The sequence below is a fragment of the Channa argus genome, chromosome 9 (assembly GCF_033026475.1).
Source record: "Channa argus isolate prfri chromosome 9, Channa argus male v1.0, whole genome shotgun sequence".
Taxonomy (NCBI): domain Eukaryota; kingdom Metazoa; phylum Chordata; class Actinopteri; order Anabantiformes; family Channidae; genus Channa; species Channa argus.
Genome location: NC_090205.1, coordinates 2,533,185 through 2,555,079, shown reverse-complemented (window position 1 = coordinate 2,555,079; position 21,895 = coordinate 2,533,185). Strand labels below are relative to the sequence as shown.

Below are 21,895 nucleotides of genomic sequence, written 5' to 3'. Positions count from 1 at the left end.
AGTAAATAAATGTTTCCCGTTAGTTGCTACATAATTATGTACCTTTTTTCCAGAACCATGGGGCAGATGCAAAGTAAATGTGCTGATCTCTACCTTTCATAAAAATGTTTGCAAAGAAAAGACCTCATCACAGACATAAAGTTAAAACATTTACTTATAATAATTATTTCACTTTCTTTGTTCTTACAAAACAAGAATGTGCTTTGGAAAGTAGAAGGCTTCTCAAGACATCACATTTTACCAGGAAGATGCGGCAGATTCAGCTCATAAACATAAAGCAAAGGTGACTCCCTAAATTCACTTGATAGTCATGATATAAAGGTGGGGATTTAGGAAACATTGGGCTGGTGTGTGTGAAGCTGCTCTTAAAATGGTTTTAAACATTTCATCATTTAAAGAAACATTAATGTATACCGTTTGTTTTAGATTTAAAAAATGTGTTAACACGTGCTAATACTTATTATTTCAGTTACAAGCTGAAAAAGACCTGAAGCAACACCCACAATAAGTAAATAAGAACAAGTTGATGGTGTGGTGGATTCTGCATAAATACAATCAACAATGTTTACATGTTGGTATAAATCTATATGAATAATAAAATGTGTAGAGTGAATTTTGTTAGGTAAGTGCTTCATTGTTTGGCTGAGTTTTAAACATACTCCTGGTTCATGCACAAGCAATCATCACAGATAAATATCAATTACTGCCACTTTCTTTAGCTCGTTGTAGACTTTCAAATAAATACCATATACTGGGGCAGGTTTGGAAATGTTTTAATGGAGGATCAGACCTGGTTTCAGATAATATAAGATAATATACTATATTTTAGACACATTGAGCATGCAACTCTATGCACTGTGATATCAAATAATAACACTAGTTAGTGTTTGTAACTCGATAAATTATAAATAAATATTACGAAAATTGATGCAGGTGCAGCATTCATCTGCGACAAAATTACAATATGACAATAAATGAATACTCCTTACAATAAATAATAATTCTTATTATTTATAAACAGAATAAAAAGGTGGTCCTATGAAGCCTCGGTCTTGATCCATTCATCATTTATTAACCAAGCTCTAACTCTGGCAGAAAGTCATCATGGTTGGACAGTCAGATTTTGGGGATTCTGTGCTACCCCTGGTCACCTCTAACCCTGCCCCTGAGCATATATGAATATTGTCAAAATAACTTTTACTACACTTTAAAGTCCCCCAGTTTATAAAAAAAAGGTTAGAAGGGATCAAAGTTTTCCACATCGGCCCTAAAATCATAATCAAATGTCACATCTATCAACCTTTCTCTATGTAAATAAATGTGTTTAATATGCAGCCAGCATGGAGCTGGTTTTTTGAAATAAAACACTTAATTATAAAAATAAAGGTGTAAACTTGTGCAGGAAGCAGGATGAAGCAGGTTCCTGGTAAAAATCAGCCTTGGAGAAACAGCCTGTAACATTTCACAGATCATATTCACACTGCTTAAAGGGATATTGCAGGAGGAACAAAAACCAAAGTAGGTCAAAATGTTCAGGAGCCAGCAGATCAGATGAAGAGAAACACAAGTCTGTGTTTAATAACAGAATAAAATTTAAAAAAAGTTTTGGGTAAATAAATAATTTCTGACAAAAATGTCAGAATCCAAAAAAACTACGTTCACAAATTTGCTTATTAGCACCAAACACAAAATACAGAAGAGGAGAATGATGGGACGTTAGTAATTTTGCAGGTAAGAAACCACATTTTTGGATGAATAAAATGTTAATCAAAGTCAAAGGAAAGTTAATGCAATTGATCCTGAGGGAAACTTGAGTTTCTGCAGCAGATTTCACATAAACACTGCTCCATCCACGTACTTCTTCAGAACATTAGTTTGACTTACTCTGGTTTCTAAGACACCTTATACTGTAATTAATACAACAAGGAGATACTGTCTTTAGGTCCATAGTCACGTTAGTCCACAAGGGAAGGTTTGGTTCTCTCTCTCACACACACACACACACACATTTATATGGCACAAAAATATGCACCTCCACCATAACAACAATCTTAAACAACTCAACAAAAACCATCAACACATCCAGCTGCTCAAAGAGCAACAACAAAGCAGGTTGGTGCAACTGTAGAAAGATAAGTATTCAAATACTGAAATCACTGAATAAAATATGTTTCAGGCATGCAGGCAAACACACTGTAAACTTCAACACTGGCACCTGGTGGTGCATTCAGGTCCACTTCACTACACAACTACGCACGTCAGAGGACTTCAAATATGTGTCAGTTAGTGTTAAATATGTCAGTTTCCTGATGAAGATTGGTCAAAGCAGATCAAGGCTTCCCACCCAGGAGACCTTTACCTGAACCCATTCACTTCATTTAAATAATATGTGAAGATCTGTAAGATTCAGGGCTTCACTGGAGAGTTTTAGTGTCTAAGAAACTTTTCCAGGAAAGATTGGGAGTAAACTAGTTTCATAAAAATCAGTTGTTTTTCCCATGTATTAATGCACAGTAAACAGTTTAACACTGGAGATATGTGCAACAGTTAAATTTAGTGTTTAGTGCACAGCTTCTTTCAATCTGTCTTTTAAAACTGTTTATTATTAAATGCGTCATGAGTTTCAGGTGAAAAAAGACTATGGCTATGTCCAAATTCACTGTCTTCTCACTATATGTCCAAATGTTGAAGAATTGTCCCACAATGCAACACTAAAAGTAGCATCCACGTACACTATTTTCTCTGAACAATTCCATATTGCAATGCTCCCTGTTTTATAGATGAGAAAATTACCTGCCTCACACAGCTGTCAGTGATGACGCAAATCTCATCTGACCGCTCACTGTGAAGTGAACTCATTAGTACAGATTATTATAAAGAATATAAAGGAAGTAATGAATGAGTGTTTAGTAAGAGATTTGTAACACAGTTAAGAAAAGACTAAAACTATGATCTGACCTGTTTGTTTTAGCATAAAATTACTATTTAATAATAGTAGTTAATAGTTTTACCACGATTAGGGAAAAAAACTGTCTGGGTTCATGAGTAAAGGGTCTTTATTAGTTTAAATGTCTCTTATCCCTTTAAACATTAATTTTGTTGCTTGGTTTGCACTTCACACTCATATTCTTACTGTCTTACTTCTGCTGGAGACGTTGTTATTTTATACCAATAGCTGAATCAGCTGTTAGCAGCTCATGTTTGCAGTGCACCCACAGATGCACACGTGACTACAGCTGGATCAGTGTGATATTAAAGAAAATAGTGTTGGTATTTCTGGAAAGTAAAAGTCACACTCCACCTGACTGTATGTGAATCACGTCTGTGTCTTCAGGTTTGACTTAGAGAAGAACGTGTGCGATTTTTTTATGCAACCTGTGCCAATAAGTGATTTCTAGAAATCTTGTAATGTTGTGATCTTGATTAAATGAAAGTGATCACAAGAAAACACATCTTTTTTTACTCTTTACCCTTTGGTACACATATAAAACTAATTTCTCTAGGTGAGAATAGTTAGTCGTGCCTCCTAGTTGTCCAACAAGAGAACTTGAAGTGCATCTAAAAGCAAAAGCTGAGTGCAGGAGAGGGAGTAGCATTTACAGGAGCTAGAATCACATCCTGTCATATTCTCTTAATAAAATATTAAGATTTTCGTTCACCAGCTGTGATTTTCTTGTGATACATTAGTGTGAATCTGAAGAAGTTTTCCCTTTCCCCTTCATGTTAAGCTCAAGAACACAAGGCGACAGAGCAGCGACTGACCAAACAACAACACTCTTCTTTTCTCCTTCTTCAGTCGGCGTAGTGCATGATGGACTCGACATAGTTTCCGGGGAAGAGGCCGGTGGTGGCGTTCATCACTCCTTCAAACCAGCCGTCCTCATTCTTCTTGATGACGTAGATGATCGCTCCTTCCTGGAACGACAACTCGTCCTCTTTGTCAGCCGTGTAGTCATAGATGGCGACCACTGGAGGGCGACACACACCAAAGTATTATTGCACACAAAGTACTTCTGATTGTGTACTGCACCTATGTTCAATTTGACTTTTTAACTATTGCTTAGTTTGTGTTCATACCTGTCTCGGAAGGCAACACAACTAAATGTGAGAAGCTCCCCACAGCTGAGAACTGAATGCAGACAGAGGTGGAGACCTGACTTCTGCAGAGAGTGAGACCTGAGACACTTGTGTGTTTCCTTCTAAAGTACCTTTTTCCAGGTAGTTCCTGGGAGCCCATGATGGGTCTTCTTCGGCATACGGGTCGCTGTACTCAACTACTGCTGAGTCCTCCTCTTCATGTCCGTCCTCCAGAGGCTGAGGGGAAAGGGGCTCCGTGCTCCCCAATTGGGTTTCAGGAGCAGGTGGCGAGGGAGGGGGGGCATCTGTAACTGCAGCAGACGGAGGTGGTGCTTTACACAGTCAATTAACCTTTCAGCATTCTTGTAGACTTCGCAGATAGATTTTACAACCAAGCAATTGGGCCTTTCACTGACAGACCTGCAGTACCAGTACATACGCCTACGAAAGGTAACACTGACAAAATGTCAACACGGACAGGAAACCAAGCACAACTTTACACCTTCATGCAGACGAATACAGATGTGGCACAGCCCAGAGTTAAGGCCTGGGTCCACTAGGTGAGTTATACGTAAAAAAAACGTACTCAGTTAATTTAAAAAGACGCATGTCTGTCCAGACTCATTTTCTAATCAGTTCACCAGTGTCCAAGTTCACATTTGTGCAAGCTTTGCAGGATTCCCATCAACGTGGTGTTACACTGCATCACAGTCAAACAAATTAGACAAAATGGCCAAAAACATAAAAACACATTTACACTTACTAGACTCCTGAACTCGAGCAACAAAACCCATCAGAGGAAGCTGAGGGGTGAACTGGAGGAGGGAGGGGGGTGGCGGAGAGGCTGCAAACACATAGAATAGTAAATTAACATTGTTAAATCTTTTATATTCTACTAATTATGAGAATTCATTAGGAGTTTCACTAAGATGAAAATGTGTCATGCTACCAGCTCAGGGGGGCCATTTTCTTAAGGTCTGAAGACTGGTTGATGAATTGTTCCACTCACCTGGGCTCTGGTTGTAGTAGGGAGCTCCGTTGACTTGGTTCTGTGTGACGATGGGCTGATCGGTCACAGAGGGGGGGCGACGGTACGGCAATGACCCCCCCACCTGTGGAGTCTGCTGCCGAGGATGGGGACGGTTCATACTGTAGAACTGAGGGACGATGGGACCTGACGGAGTAGTGAGGGTTTAATTAGTGTTTTTTTTAAACACAAGCTGTGCAGTGGTCAATTCGAGGTCACTACAGTCAAAGGAAACATGTTCGCTGAGAGAGAGAGAGAGAAATGCTAAACATTTCCAGCAGAATAAATGACTTATCTCTCATTTACAAGCAAAAATGAAGAGATATGAATGGACAGCTTGATGGTTGGGAAGAAGTGGGAGGAGCGGATGGGATTGCTGTGGGTTCCTTTAGATTTTGCCCAATTGCACCAGTTGAATTCTGGTTTTTGTGATATTAAACAACGATAAAAATGTAAAAAGACGTGAATGGTTTGTAAAAGGCTCACTACTCTGTTCTGAGAGAGTGCAGAGAGGAAACAAGCACAGGCATGAAGGGAAAGAGCAGGCGATGGAGATTGGAGAAACTCACCTTCAGCAGGTGATGAGGAGAAGGAGGAGGAGAAGATAGGAGGAGGAGGAAGGGCAGAAGAAAGAAGAGGAGACACTTCTCCAGGAAAAACACCTGATTGGACCTCGGATGTGCCAGGGGTGGGGTGAGAGGGTGGGGGGACGCTAGCCTGTGTGTCTGGTTGTGAGTTTGGTTGGGGAGAAGAGTCTGCGTGCTGTGAGGGTGAGTTTTGAGGCAAGAATGTGTTGGGTTGTGTTAAAGTAGTGGTGGAGGAGGAGGAGGAGGATAAGGAGGAAGGTGTCGGGGAGGGAGAGGAGTTAGGAGCAGTGGAGGAAGAGCTAGCTGGTCCGGCTGTTGGGGAAACTTCAGGACGGAGGGAAAAGAGGAATGAAATAAGATTAAAGGGAGTTAAAGGGGATTTAACTTGACCTGATTATTATTTACTAGTCTCCACATAATCACATCACCAGGTTTCTGATGCTGATGTACTGTAGCTGTGTGATCCCAAACATCCATTCTGGGTCTAATAACTAAAGCTTGTTCGGCCTGTTTGGATTTGACAGTTTGTCACCTCGCGCTGACAAGACTTTGAACTGAGAGTTCCACCTGTTACATCATGGTGAATATATCAAAAACCTAATATCCAGACCAGTAGCTAACAGTAGCATCTGTTTTGCTCAGAGAGCTGCAGGTGAAATTAGCATTAGCCTGTTAGGAGCAGGAAACAAACATTAAGAAGTGATTCTCTGCAGAGAAAGCACAACATACAGTGTGTTTCTGTGACAGCAGGTCTACAGCTACATACAGACTCTGTGAGCTCTGGGTGGGGGCTCCCTAACCCTTCATCCTGCTGACAGGGCACAGTTTGAGGGTGTAGTTACTCTATAATACAGTGTGGGATCTTTTGTGTGTGTAGCTTACCTGGAAAGGTGGAGGGTGGAGAGGGCGTCGGCACCGCAATGGGAACACCCACACAACCGCTGCCACTGTTCTCCCTGCTGCTGCTCCGACTGCTGCTGCTGGGATGGCTGCCTCCACTGCTACCACTGCACGCACACACACACACACACACACACACACACACACAGCAAAATGTAAACTAGAGGGGATTTTTATATTTTGCAGACCCAAAAAAATATAAACAATTTAAGAAAATATTTAGAACTTTATCTTTATGTATTCCCCATCCCCAGTATGTTCCTAGATTGTTATGCAATATTAAATAAACAAGAGCCAATTTACTTCTAGTAGAAACTCTGGAGGATTTGCATTTATTTTACATAAAAAATTTTTTTAAAAAAAACGACACAGAAAGATAGAAACAAACACTTAGTGAAGGCAGAACCAGGAAAAAGGACACTGGAAGGTGCAGAGGCAGAGAAATGAGCTGCCTGCAGAGAAACGGCTGCAGCAAGTTACCGTCAGCACAGAAGCAATGAAACAGAAAGAGGCTGCAGACACACAATGTTACGGTCTGAAAGCTCCAGAGTGACACAGGAGACGGTGATGGATGGAAAAGATTCTAGAACACAAATGTTTGCTGCACTATCTCACTATTGTAAATAGTCTGTAAATAGTCTACAAACAAATACACTAACAAAAGGTAATTTAAAAAAACAGGAAGACACAAATATCTAATATTTACCGCATTCGATTTTAAAGACATTCCAATGCTAAATTTTGTTGAAATATTTAATTAAAAGTAAATTTTAGCTTGAATCAAAAGTACTATTGAATATATGCTCTAATCAAAAAAAGTTTACTAAATAAAACATGAAATGACACGATTACAGAGAGAACTTATCGCTGGTATCTTCACCATCTCTTTATGTCTTAAATAGTTTCAGAGAAAACATATAATTATAACAATTTTAACTGGATCATTCATTAAAAAACTAAAATCTAGAAGTGAAGCATTTGTCTCCTTTTCCCACCCAGAGCACCAACCAGCCTGCCCGGTCACAGGAACTGCAGAGGCGAGAAAACAAATCAGTGAATGAGAAAAGAGTCAGTTAGTTGATGCTGTGAGGGTGTGAACACATTAGCTCTGTGTGTCCTCTGTGTTCAAACAGCAGTGATAAAACAACATCCACACTGTGGCTGCTGGAAGCTGGAAACGTATGGAAACGTAGCCACGTAATAAAGTAAAACAAATAAAATAATTTGCTCCACACAGAAATTAAGAAGATGGCAAATTATGTCTAAGTGATGAACCGGAAATATGAAGTTAAATTTAAGGGAAAAAAAATCTGTTTGAGAACTAATTTGGCATTTCTGTGTCATCTGTTCATGGGTGTTTTTATTAAAGAGCAATAAAACAATAAGGCCTGGGAGATGAGGTTTTTACTTTACTTCCAAATCCTTGATCATTGCATGATAATCTCTTTCAAAATAAAGTCTCCTAGTATCACTGCAGGATATAGAAACCACAGAGGAAACATGGGACAGCAGCAGAAACCGAACCAGGAGGACACAGGATGAAGCAACAGCAAACCACACAGACGTTTTCCTGTTCTTGGCACAGACCACCTGTAAAACCTTTAGCTTATTTGTGCCATAAACTCAGCTTCATGTAAATCTTCATGTAAGTTATTTTGCTGAATGGGATGAAACCAGCTGCAAACACCAAGAAGCATGAACAGACAGGTGCTGAGAGAGAATGAAGCATCGAGGGGGAAAGGATGCATCTAAAAGCAGCTAGTTTAACTTCAACACATCTGTGACTGCAGTTTAACAGCAGGAACAACATGCTGTTATCCAGCCTCACCTAGCGGTACAGCTGTCAGAGTGTAAACATCAGTGAATGTGCAGTCCAAAACCAGACATGTAGATATGAACATATGAATATGTGTCTCTTTGTAGAAGCATCCCAAGCAGACACATATCTTTTTAAGACATCGGGAAACTGTGATCAGAGCATGGTGAGAAGCTGGAGAGTTCTGCTCTGGCAGCCATGTCTGCACCCGGCTACCTGTATGTTCGAGGGCGGTGGTTGAGGGTGGCGGTGCGGACCGGGCTTGAAAGCTGCCCAGCAGCCATATTGTTTCTGGTGGGGCTGGAGACATAATCGTTGGGTACCACTGGGGGGCGCACAGGCTCCAGTGTCCTGTAGGGGGAGTTCTTCCTGTACATGCAAAAGGTAAAGAGTGGAAAGGTGGTTAATGGGGAGGATCTCTGTCTTTACAACCAGCGTCCAAACGCCTGAGAGCCTGCAACCAAACACTGATTTCTGGTTATTAAACAACTGCTTCATCAAATACCACATATTCACATACAGACACTGACAGTGCTAACAGGATTTACACAGTACAACCTGTACTGCAGACAAAAGACTCACATACACTTCTGTGTACACAATCATAAGATGTAAATGTGACCGTACCCGAGCTGAACCTCTGTCTTACTGTGTGAGAACAAGAGAATCAGTAAAGGTCTTTTATTTTAAGTCAGGGGGTATTTTCGTCCAACTCCTCCATCCTCAACAACTGCAGGGAATGAGCATCATAAAAAAATAAAACTAGACTAAGACAAACACTGACAACTTCTCCCAGGATCAGCAAAAATAATGTTGGTTAGTATAGTAGACAGAAACACAAAAACACGACTTATAAGCGAGATCAACATTTTAGCAAAATAGTGTGTGTGTGTGTGTGGCGGGGGACAGAAGGACGTGTCCTGTGGACTGCTGCCTGATGCCAACCCACCGCTGTGTGTTTGGGTCTCGTCTCTGTGTGTTTTTGTGATGACAGATGGACTCGGCCTGTTGACCACGGCTTCTGGTCACTGTTTCCAAGTGAACCAAACCCGTTCTCGTCTTATTCTATAAATCTGTCAAATGTTTACCTCAATTCACTCAAATCTTCACGTCGCTTGTTTCTGGAGGGGGAACAATCCTGCAGTGATCATAAGACAGTAATCAGCCGGCTGATCAGCAGCTTACATAAAGGAAACAGGAAGAAACACTGACACAGCCAACAGTGGGTCTGGGCCAGCTGGCTACACACACACACACACACACACACACACACACACACACAGAAATGTTGTATAAAGCCCTGTGATTTCATAGAAAAAAGCAGGAAAATTTTGGGAGAGTCAGATGTCCATCAATTAAATAACTAACAATCTATTGTAGATAGATGTAGATGTATAGATAAAAAGTGTAAACATCGATGTCAGTGGAGCTGTGGTTTGTGCAGCAAACTGCATTGTACTGAGCGGTGAGGACGGAAAGGTGGAACGCAGTACTACAATTACTTCACTGCCTGTGCCTCTCAATTACTAAAACTCATTGGTCAGAGGAAACTGGATATCTTCACACCTCCACCTTTGGACTCATTGAGCTGATGCTCACTAGCAACCCCCTTCAGATGCACACTTCCCAAGAACATTGATCATCTTTGATCATCTTTGTCCATAAATCAGCTCAGGTCAGTTCCAAAATGGGCACGTCCAGACATTCACTGTGTTACCCACAGTGAACTCAGTCATCAGCTGTGTGCTACTTCCAAACTGTCAGAGACTAGAAACCTGTTAGTTGGTGCATAAATTCTTTAGGTGTGAACTGTTCAGTCTTGTCAGTCTTTGCTTGTCCCCAGCTTTAGTCCGGATCAGCAGTTCTCCTCCCCTGCTGAATACAACGTGGGCCAAGCTGTGCTTTGCTGGATGAATGAATGGTCTATTATCATCTGGCTTTGTGCAAGACTGTGAATACGTGCATCCCTACAAAAATGCTGAACTATTCCTTTAAACTAACGTGAGAAGAAAAGAAAGAATTAAGAATGAGAGTGAAAGAAACAGATAAGGAAAATTACTGCCGGGTGACCTAGATGTTTGAGGGGAGGGAGCACAGCCAGCTTTCACAGCACATGACGTTATTCCTCTGCGCACTGACACTGTGTGTGTGTGTGTGTGTTGGAGCTTACTACAGATACGGCCCTGCACAGAGCCACAACACCCCACCCACCTGTGCAAGTATATGAGGCGACATTTGTTAGACCTAAATTTAAAATAATTTTGTGTTTGAATTTCAAACATTATTTGCAATAGCATGTTTGAATCCAAAATACACAGTCTATAAGAGTCTGTAAGCACAGCAGGCAGTGTGATGTGCTGTGCAGTCAGATGAATAGTGTGTGACTGTGGCAAATTATCTGTGTTCTTAAAGTGTAGAAATATTCATAGAGTAGCTTCACATTTTGCTGTTTATTTAGCATCGATGCTATTTCTGGTTAAAACAAAACTGAAAAGTGCGTCAACTAACAGACAGACAGTCTTTAAAACTCTCCTCTCCGAAAAACGTTTTCCACGAGCAGGTTATTTCATAACTAACTGCCAGCAGTATCTCTGTGCTGAGGTTAATGTTAAATCTCACCAATATACTAACTAAGAAACTGAGACCATTTTGCCTTAATGTTGGAATTGATGAGCGAAACACAGCAGCTTTCCCACATATAATCTGTGCGTATTTCACCGAAACATAAAAACTCCAAAGTTCATAAACGACATCCAAACGACAAATTGTGTCTTTAAATTTACATTATGGGCTTCATTTAATTTAGATGTAATTAAACTCCTGCCTGTATGTATTTTGTTATGCTTTATTCAAAGGCCCTTTATTTAAAGGTGGGAGACTTTGTAAGAATATCCAAAATGTGTGTTTGACTAAAAATAAACTATTGAAGAGTCATTTTATGAGGCTGAATTGCAAAATGCTGAAATTGCAAACACAAAGCATTATGGGTAGAGAAAATTCTAGGTGAGTGCAAAATAGGAGGAGAGAAATAGGTTTTGGTGAAATGGCAGAACTGGGCTAAGAAATACGTGATAATTGTGTGGAGGGCTGGAGAACCTCGTGCAGTGTCCTCGCAACGTAAATCCTTCTGAAGGAGACGGAGGGTTTTTCCTCACTCTCCCCTTGAACACCAGTATGGATGTATTTAAAGAAAACACAAGCTCAGTTTTTCGTATAGATTTAACTCAACACCTTGACTTAAAAGGTCAATGGAAAGTTGCTTTAACCGATTTCAAATCCAAAACCCCTGGATAACTGGATCTCATAATTTGCCTACCAGCTGATGTAGGTTTTATCATATGTACTGTTATTCAGATGTGGTCCGTCACCAGATGGTGGGGGATGCTTATGCATCTCTGCCATGGTGACATTATCACAGAATGTTTCCACCCACTTCATTATCTACCTCTGTCAAAAAAATCAGAGATAATATATACATTGAAATTAAATCTGATCAGAATAAGCCTGTTAACTTATGGCAAGAGAATAGTGAAACTTCACTTTAGACTTTCGACATGAGCCCCGCAGATTATAAAAACAGGACCCGTATCGCTTTGTGACTTATTATGAGAACGAGGCTGTGTCAAAAGAGCAAGTCGGTTGAAAGAAACCATCGTAAAGGAAGGAAGTCTGTGGCAAAGGATATATTTTAGAAATCATGGCTCTTTTACAAAAAAAAAATCTTCAGAATGCATCATGTCCGAGCTTGATTCGTTTTCCTGCCCCTTTTCTCAGCTCACTATCCAAGATAAACAATAAGTGGAGATTCTAGCATCATCCTCAATAACAGACTGAGGACCTATCAGAGGATAAAAAGTACATCAGAGAATATTACGATATATTTTTGGAAAGATCCTTTCCAAGTTTTGACAGAAAGGAGTTTCAACGTGGATTTGCTCTTCTTTCCTCTCAATGATAGGATCCTCTTTTGGTAGAGTTAAGGTGATTTCTGTAAGTATGTTGTATCTTTTAATTTCCTCAGGTAATCGCTAAAAGTCCCTTTTGATCCTGTATGTCTCATCTACTCATTCAGTTCACTTTCGGCTCTGTCTCTGATGTTGTCACAAAGATTAACCTTTTCATGCAGACTTGTTAGTTGCTCCTGGGAAATTAGGTACATTTTCTTTCAGAGCATTTTTTTCTGCCTCAGTCTCTCTGTGAATCAGGCCACATGGCTGAAATGGGTAAATCAGCTGTAATAATGGTAACAAAAACCCTCAGTCTGAATAATCTTTTCTTTTTAGTTATATCTGTCTTCTTATCAGTCACTATTCAGGTTTTTTTCCCTGATGTTTCAGCTTGTTATACTGAGTGGGAGAAAGGGCAATATTCCCTTTGAGCAGATTAAACGGCACTTCACAGATAGATTTAAAAAGGTCTGGAAAACAGGTTTCCAGAATAGCTTTACACTGTCCAGCTGAAGTGGAGACTAATGACTTTAAGAGGGGAATGTTTCTCCTCAGGTATTTTGACATTAGATTTTTTTTTAATTTTACTTACTCTTGGGGAGGTATTTTCGTGAGGTAGCACAACCGTTCTGAGTTTGAAATGATCTGGACAGGAAGGTTTTTGGAACGATAAATTCCAGTGGGTTTTTTTGTAGGATCTTCATAACTCTCCAGAAGAAAAGCTTTTTGCCTCAGGAAAATCTGATTAGCTAATATAGACATTTGCAGTTCATCGGGCAGATATGTAAATAGGGTGAGATGAGATGTTGTGCTACATATTTTTACGACCTCAGGGTGAACAGAAGGTTCAAACATAACATCGGCAAAAGTGATGAGATCGGTTTGACCATGAGGAAATAATTATTAATCTTCAAAAGAAGCTGGCAAACTTAGCTTACACAAACTCTTCCACAACTTCTTTTATTCATCTTTTGCAGTACAGAATACATGAAATGAAGTATAAAATCCATAAAATATTGTCTGGCACGGTATAAATTACATATTTACAATTTTCCAAAACACGCTTTTCCCGACCCGCTGGGTCCCACAATAGAACATGAAAATAGAAGTTTAAGTCTAGGATCGAAGTGTGTCTCCTTCACATCATCCAAACGTGACATTTTTTTCTCAATATCCAAACGTTAAACTTTTTTCCTCCTCCTCATCAGGGGTATCAATGTAGTTTTCCACTAATATTTAACAGAGTCCAAGTTGATTGACCTACAGCATTCACACGTTTCAGTTAATCTTTTTATTTTAAGCTCTTCTTTTTCTCCTCTAGGGGAGACGAAATTTATGTACGTCTGTAAAAGACACGAATGTCTGATCAGATAAGCCTGTTTTATGTGTAGCTCCAGTGCCCGCACTTCAACCTCAGCATCGCTGAGTTCAGTTAACGACAGGTACATTAAACAAATGGCGGAACCCAGTTGATTACCGATATTTTCTACAATACAAAGAAATCTCGGTTTCTTTTTAAGAATTTCACAGTCTAGTGTTTTGGGCACAAGTTCGACCACAAGTTACAGACTGGAGTCATTCAGAACAGAGAAATTCGATGTGTGGAGCAGGTCTTGAAAAAGTGTCAGATCTATTCTATCAGATGCTGTGACAGTAACATCATTTTTAAGCATCTCACCCTGAAATTCTAACTGAATTACATCCCCCTCCTGGCTCTGGGCCAGAGCTCTTTCCACCATTACAGACACACTCCCCATCACATCCCCTCAAAAAGCACCATAGTCGGCTTAACTTAGGTCTTATTTCAATGTTATTAAACCTGGAACGTGTCACCACAGTTGGCCTGTTTTGTGGATGCTAAGTTGAGAAAGTCTGCTCAGAGGATAAAGACGCACTGTTTTAATTTAGATTTTTAATTTGACCCCCTATTTGTTGTGAATTGTTATCAGAAAGAGATTGTATCTGCATTATTAATAATTTGTAATCATAATCATCATCATCGTCTACTAAATTTTAATTTTAATGTTGTGAATTGTCATAGAAAGAGACCTTATTGGGTTTATTAATGATTGGTTTTCATTATCATCATCATCTACTAAATTTTCATTTAGTTGATGAAGGAGCATTTTAAGAAATTAGATTTTGATGTTGTGAAATGTTATAAGAAGAGATCTTAGCTGGTTTATTAATGATTAGTATTCGTTTCCCATCTTGTACTTGAAACACAGTCAAACAGAATTTTATTGACTTTGATCGAATAAAGTCTCAGCTGCAATATGAATGATTTCCCTCAGTAATTTCATCAAGCGTTCGTCTTGCAGCATGGTCGTTTAAAGCACCCGAGGGATGTGTTGCTTCATTATCATCGTCATCAACATCATATATTTCAACAGTATTGTTGTAAAGTTGAACCGTCTGCATTAACTCATAATCAGAGACTAAAAAAGACTAGAAAAACCCAAACTTTTTCATATAAAGTAGAGAAATAAATACATTTCAAATCTCTTATAAACTCCTTTTTTTGTAAGACACATGTTTTTTACTACTTTTTACAAACCTCTTAATTCCACTTTATGATAAACCAGTATCTGATGAAAGAGGATGTTGTTGTAATACTCATGTGCTGAAAAAGCATAAAAAAACAACAACATAAACTAATTTACTTGAAAAGTTTCCATAAATATTTATTTTAAAAACTTACCATTTTCCTCTGCATTTAACAGATAAGAGAAGAATGTGTCTTGATACACGTTCCTGACTGTGAAATTAATAACAACATTTTACCTTGATTTAAAAAAACAAACAAAAGAAAAAACTCAAACTCAAATACATACATGATCTTATACCTTAAAACTCATATACCTGATTCCATGACAAAAATCACAAGCACTTTGTTTCTCAATGATCTAAAAAAAAAAAAAAATCATGTTATATACTTTTTAACTTAAATGCTGGAATTATGTTTTACCCCCAAACTCAGCTAATAACATACGCACAGCTAATCTTTTCATAATAAACCTAAGAGAATCTGCATCTGCCCAAACAACACACAGGCGTATGAACGCAAAGCATCATGTCCGGGTGTGTGAACGAAAAGCTCCATGATAATAACACCCAGAAGCCCCTAAGTCCTGGGGAAGGGTGGGGGTGAGGGGGAGACGGAGAGGGGGTTAAAAGAGGGGAGGGGTGAGAGGGGCTGACCTTTCCCCCAGTGACCTATATCTGTGAAGCTTGGTTGAGATATGGGGTATATACCGTGTAGTGGGTCAGGGGAGATGTGTGGATGTGTGGTGGTACATACAGTGTGTGTGTGTTACATACCCTAAGATGCCCTTGCCTGCCCTAGGAGGGCTGGGTGGTTTCTGGGTGGGGGGGTTGGATCGGGACAGACCACCTCCTAGCTTCATGTTCTGCTGGCCATTTACCTTTGGAAGCAAACACAATCAATTGAAGGTACAAACTAACCTGATGTCAGGTATTTTATGAATCTCCCAATGTGCATAATTTAACACGTTGACTGATTCATTCTTCACAATGGCAGGTTTTGTTTTTAATCAGAGGAAACATTAAAACATAATAACTGACAGACTGTGACTGGGGTGTAGCTGTCAAGTGCTCATTAATGAGCCAGATGATACTCTGCAGGTGGTGGTAAATGATGGACAAGTACTGTGGAAAGGTTCCAGGCACTTATTTCTTTAACTTCTTTACTTTTTACAAAGCAAATGTTTGTGGTCACTGCATCATTCATACAGCTTTGGTATAGCACCCTACGTACAGATAGTAACATCTTAACTGCACCCTACATATCCACAACACTGGACCTAAACCTGGGTTGTAGAATCTTTAGTAGTAGGTAGAAAAACCCTTCGTAGTACACAACTTTCAACAGTAGCACCTTTAGTGAATACCTTACCCTGCTGTCTCATTGTTATGAATACACATTTTCACATAATTTTTTATTTCTTAATTTTATTATATTTATATGTATTGCATCCTGTTGCATCTCAATGTTAATAGTAAAAATGAGGTGCAACATATGATACTTTCAGGTTGATATCTCATCATCGTTCCATATGTATACTCCACATTGTGGATACATGTGGAGGCTTTATCGCATAATGACAATGAAGTTCTTTACTCTGAATCTTCTGGTTTTGCAGTCTGTATTAAGTATGAGTATGAGAGTAGTCATGAATGCATGTCCTTGTTGGTAACCTGTTCAACTTTCTTTGTCTGCTCCCACTCACTTCCACTGCAGGTTTTATCTAAGGCCTGTGGAGGCAGCTGTTTGTGCCTCTCTTTTTTAGAATCTGTAGCATTTTACCTCAAAAAGGAATTTTTAAATAGCTATTCAGCCCTATTCTGCAGCATTAATCATCAGTAGGTGTCTGATGGGTTTCCAAAATCATTCTGCGGCCTGACAACGAGCCCAAGCATGGAGCCAGAGAATGTTCAGACATGAGAGGAACAAGGAGTCCTGCAGCAGACAGTCTTTCCCCCTCACAGGACCCTGATCTCATGGAGATTTTCTGGGACACTGAGCCACACTAAGAATCCACTGAACAACTGAAAACTCTGAAGTGTAAACCAAGATTAGCTGGTGGTCACAGCAAAATACTGATGTGATTTGGATTTTCTCCTTTTAATTCTTAGAAGTTCATTGGTAAATACAAATTCAATGCTAAAAGCATGTTACTTTGAGTGCAAAAGAACATTAGCACAGAAATGTCTGTCGGTCAATAATAAAGAACATGCATACTGTAGATTCATATTTAAAACCGTGTCTCTGATAGTTTCTCTTGATCACAGTTCTTTAACAACCGAATGTACCCAGACAAAGATTCATGCTATTTTTTTCTCACATACCAATATTGGCAATATCACACCCTGTTCACACACAGACTCAAACTCCCCGAAATTTCCTTGAGCGATGTGTTTCCACACATCATTTTCAATTGCCGATAGGTTTTATCATTATATTTTTATTTTTAATTACATTTGTTTTAAGGGTCATAGGAGTTGGAGAACAAAGATCTGTAACCTGAAAAGTCACCAGGTGAACAGTGTCTGAACCGCACTGGTTGTTTTCTGAGTATGTTATGTATGTAACATTCATTAGCTGACACCTTTCTAATGGTGTTGTTCCTTCTTCAGCTACAGATGTTATGTGTGCGTAGGTGTGCTGCACGTTCTTACCTTGAACCTCAACAACCACTTAACACGCCAATGAAAGCAAAGGAGAACAGGAGAAAGAGAAGAAAGGTTTTCTAGACGTTAGTTTCAGTGCATCATGATCAGCTAGTAGGCAGAAAAACCATCACAGAGTGAGAGAGATACAAATGAGCTGAACTACAGACAGACACTGAGTGAGAGGAAACGTTTAACAGTCACAAATGTCTAGGTGCAATTACATAAATCATATTTTGGGAAACAATTACTAAATCATCAGTGGTCTTATATGTGCCATTTTACACTACTTCAAGTTTACTCAGCATATTTAGTTAGACACACAGTGAAAGTAGAAACACAAACATGCAGCCTCAGATCACACCCCCCTTCAAATTATCTTTTCATAATCAGTGATGAAATCTTCCTTTACATCTCAACTGCAGTGTTATGTTCACTTCTACTGTGACCTTTATGCCATCATTTGGGGCACTGAGAGCATTTTGCCTGTCATTACTCCCACCTTGACTCCATGACCGATGTCATCCAGCACACTGTAGTCAATAGGTTTCCTGATGTAGCGCACCGGCCTCTCTGGATTGCCTGGAGCAATGATTTTATGTGAGCGGGATGTGTTTTTGTTAGTTGTCAGGATGCCGATCTCCCGCCTCGCCACCTTCTCTTTGTGAATGTCAACGGTCTAAAAACAGAAAGAGAGAGAGCGAGAGAGAGACAGTCTGAATTATGTAGTATGTAGCTTAGTCAACAGAAAGAATACTCATGTTACAGAGACACACATTTATCACATTACTGTCACAATGTTTATGGTTTAAACTACATTTATTGCATTGCGGTTATATTACTCCCCAGACTCCTTTTCACAGTGCAATGCATATCTGCAGCCACAAAGCTGGTTTGATGTAAAGCAATCTATGGGTTTGTTCCCTCTTCACTATTCGTCATTATGTCTGTATTGGAAAATGATGTTTAGACTAAATCCAAATTGTATATGTACTGAATATACAGACATTTTCAGGCAGCCTATAAATGAAGACATTTCAGCGTGAGTGTGGTCTGAATGGCTTCTCTGTGTGAGGATGTGTATGTTTTACTGTGACACACTGACAAAGCTCTGATTCTCTCTTGTCCTTTACTAGAAAAGCTTGGTGTTTCATTTAAGTTACAACATTTACCAGTGTTATTGTTTTAGTCCTCATCTGCTGCTTCTTATGCCGATCTATTTGTCAAATCTAAAAAGTCTGAGATAACTTTTTCTTATGTGACCAACAGCTCTAAATGTGTTCAGTGTGAGAAACACATCTCACACTGCTCTGTGCTCTCACTGTGGATATTTTTGGTGTGATGCATTTTAATATGGATGAAGACCTGTTCTTCAAGTCTGGAGAGTGAATTTTCACTGGTGCATTAGGAAAATTGTGACTCTGTGTGTTGTAGAGTGAATGGGATCAATCAGCAGATAAGCTCCATGGAAGTCTAGTATCCATGACAGGTACCTGCAAAACTGATATGATCTAATTTAAGGCCGAGTTCAAACAGCCTTCTTTTGTATTTCAGTGGTGAAACGTGTTCAACACACAAATTACTAGCACTCAGCTTTAAACACATACAGTACAAAGGGACCTCAATCGTATACGAATGTTTCACCAGTACATTAAAACATTTCCAACAAAAAAAAAACAAGACAACTGTTACAACCCAGAAGAGAAATAAACATCTGTTTCCACGTCTTATGGCCACACAAACACATTTCTTCATCATCAGTATCAGAAGCAGCTCAAAAATGAGGTAGAATGCGGAAAACAGCTCAGTCGGGAAGACAGTGAAAAGCCCGGTGTTGGTTTGAGACATCAGTGTCTGACTCATTGTTAAATGGTGTTAGTCACTCTGTTAGTGATGCAGGTGTATTTCCCTTAACAACAGAGGCCAATGTTGTTCATTTTGACCTCACAGTTGCTGCATTTTTTTCCCCAGGTGGACATAAAAAATAGTCTGGAGCTGTAGGGATTAAGGTACTTTCCCCCAAAGGGTTAGAATTATGCATTTGGTCTAAACCCAGAGGTACAGCTGCTCGAACCCCGTCTGGATTCTGCTTCACGTTACATAATTACTGTGTTGGCTGATTACTCCAGCACAAAATGCAAAATGGATTAGAAAATATCTTCTCAAAGAGAAAGTCTCAGTGCATAAAGTGTTCGCCTACATAACAGATGTGACTGTCTCACTGAACAGAAAGTGGTAATTATAACGTGCAATCACAGGCCAGGCCTGACACAAAAGACAGAAGCATCTCATTATATCTGCACAGAGTATTCTGATTATACTGATTATTCACAGGTCTGAGGAGCAGAATCAACCCTCTGTACCACTACAAAAAAAACTACAGCTCCTCTGCTGGGGATTTCAATCCTCACTGAATGGAAGTACTTTTTGTCTGCAGTTGGAGTAGAAATCGTGAATCTCAACCCAGAGTGCACTGAGCTTACTTTGTATGCATGACTTGTGAGTTTATCTAGGAATATGAACATACTGGACACAGCTGCAGTGTGAGATGTGTGGGTGCAGAGTGTTGTGTGAGACCGATAGAAACACTAGCGATGCTTCACACTCAGTAGACTGTTGGGAGCAATTGCACCTACAAGTAATTTGATTTAATTTTATACAGCCAGGTTTTTTTAGTCCTCTAAGACTAAGCATTAAAATGCACTTAAGTGAAATGTTTGCATCGCCACGGATCAATGTAGCAATAAAATAACCAACAATCTGATGACGTTGATAAACACTTACTGTCCAATATATTAGGTACCTGTGCAATCAAATGTAATTCAATTCTGCATAAATTCTACTTTTACAAGGTTATAATGTATAATTCTCAGGTTTTAGATTAACACTGTCAGAAAGGTTGTCATTTTAATATGTGCTTATTACTGAGGTTATAGTTGCTGGTGGAGTCATAATGGATCCCAACACTGTTATCCTCCCCACATGTGATCAGCCTGTGGACAGTACAGTAGGGTAACATATAGAAATCAACGGCTAATTACAGTGTTCGTTAGTCCACCGTCAGGATAACAATAAACAACAATGGTGAACATGTCAGAGCTCTAGGGAAGAAGCAACTACTCTCCAAAAAGAACATTAATGCTCGTCTACAGTTTGCTAAAGACCATGCAGATAAACTGGAAGAATGATGGGAACATGTTCTGTGGATGGATGAGACTAAAATAGAACTTTTTGGGCTTGAACTAAAAGAGTTTTGTTTGGTGACGACCAAACTCTGTATGTCAGCACAAGAACATTATCTCATCAGTGAAACGCAGTGATCTAAGGATCTGGAACTGTTTTGCTGCATCTGGACCAGGTCGACTCATCATGATTGATGGAGCTTTGAATTCTGCACAAGACAAATATAAAGCAAAATGTCACAATATCATCCAACTTTTTGTCCAGTGACCCTAAGTCAGTACCAGTGTACAGTCACGGCACCCTGAAAATGTTTTGCTATTCATGTGCTTATTGTTTTAGTTTGCATTGGAACAACACAAAAAAATCTGAGAAGAAAAGTCAAATCTGATACAATTCCACACAGAACCCAAAAAATGTACTGGACAAAATTATTGGCACCCTTAACTTATTATTTGGTAGCTCCCCCTTTGGAAACAATACCTGAAATCAATGGCCTCCTGTAACCATGAATGAGGTTCTTCTATACTGGAATTGTGGACCACTCTCCTTTTGTAAACTTCTGCAGGTCATTCAGATTTGAAGGAGGCCTTCTCCCAACTGCAGTTTTGAGATTTCTCCACAGGTGTTGTATGGGGTTCAGATCTGGAACCATTTCTGACTGCTTTTTGAAGTGTGTTTCAGGTCATTGTCCTGCTGGAAGACCCATGACCTCTGGTGAAAGGTCTTTGGTAATCCTCCGTTTTCATGATACCGTTCACACAGTCAAGGCATCCAGTGCCACAAGCAGCAAAGCAACCCCAGAACATCTTTGAACCTCCACCATGTTTCACTGTACGGACTGTGTTCTTTTCTTTGAAGGACCTACTTCTTTTTCTTTAAACAGTGCCATGATGTCCTTTACCAAAATGCTCTACTTTTGTCTCATCTGTCCACAGTACGATCCAAACTCCAGTCTTGCTTTTTTATGCCTTTGTGTGTCAGCAGTGGTTTCCTCCTGGGTCTCCTACCATAGCATCCCTTTTCATTCACATGGTGACAAATAGCGCAAATTTAACTGTTGTACCCTGTGTCTGCAGATCACATTACATTTATTTAGAAGTTAACCTCTTGAGGATATTGTGCACGGTGGACACAGGAGCATAAAGATCTCTGGAGATGGAATTGTAGC

The 21,895-nt window shown here is 39.6% G+C and overlaps 1 protein-coding gene across 8 annotated transcripts in view; it reads right to left on the bottom strand.

Moving 5' to 3' along the window:
• Positions 1-136: 136 nt before the first annotated feature.
• The window catches only part of LOC137132493 (abl interactor 2-like), a 31,134-nt gene continuing 9,375 nt past the window's right edge, over positions 137-21,895 (bottom strand). Inside the window, exons 3-12 of one of the 8 annotated variants that reach the window (XM_067515009.1) lie at positions 18,047-18,223; positions 17,554-17,571; positions 15,676-15,779; positions 8,624-8,776; positions 6,574-6,698; positions 5,674-6,015; positions 5,087-5,251; positions 4,841-4,921; positions 4,209-4,388; positions 137-3,968 (exon numbers count right to left, since the gene is read on the bottom strand). In XM_067515009.1, the coding sequence (XP_067371110.1) occupies positions 3,793-3,968; positions 4,209-4,388; positions 4,841-4,921; positions 5,087-5,251; positions 5,674-6,015; positions 6,574-6,698; positions 8,624-8,776; positions 15,676-15,779; positions 17,554-17,571; positions 18,047-18,223 (1,521 nt within the window). In that variant the 3' untranslated portion in view covers positions 137-3,792. Of the gene's footprint in view, positions 3,969-4,077; positions 4,389-4,840; positions 4,922-5,086; positions 5,252-5,673; positions 6,016-6,573; positions 6,699-8,623; positions 8,777-15,675; positions 15,780-17,553; positions 17,572-18,046; positions 18,224-21,895 lie in introns of all 8 variants that reach the window. The other 7 variants (XM_067515011.1, XM_067515015.1, XM_067515016.1 and 4 more) reach the window with 7 other exon arrangements.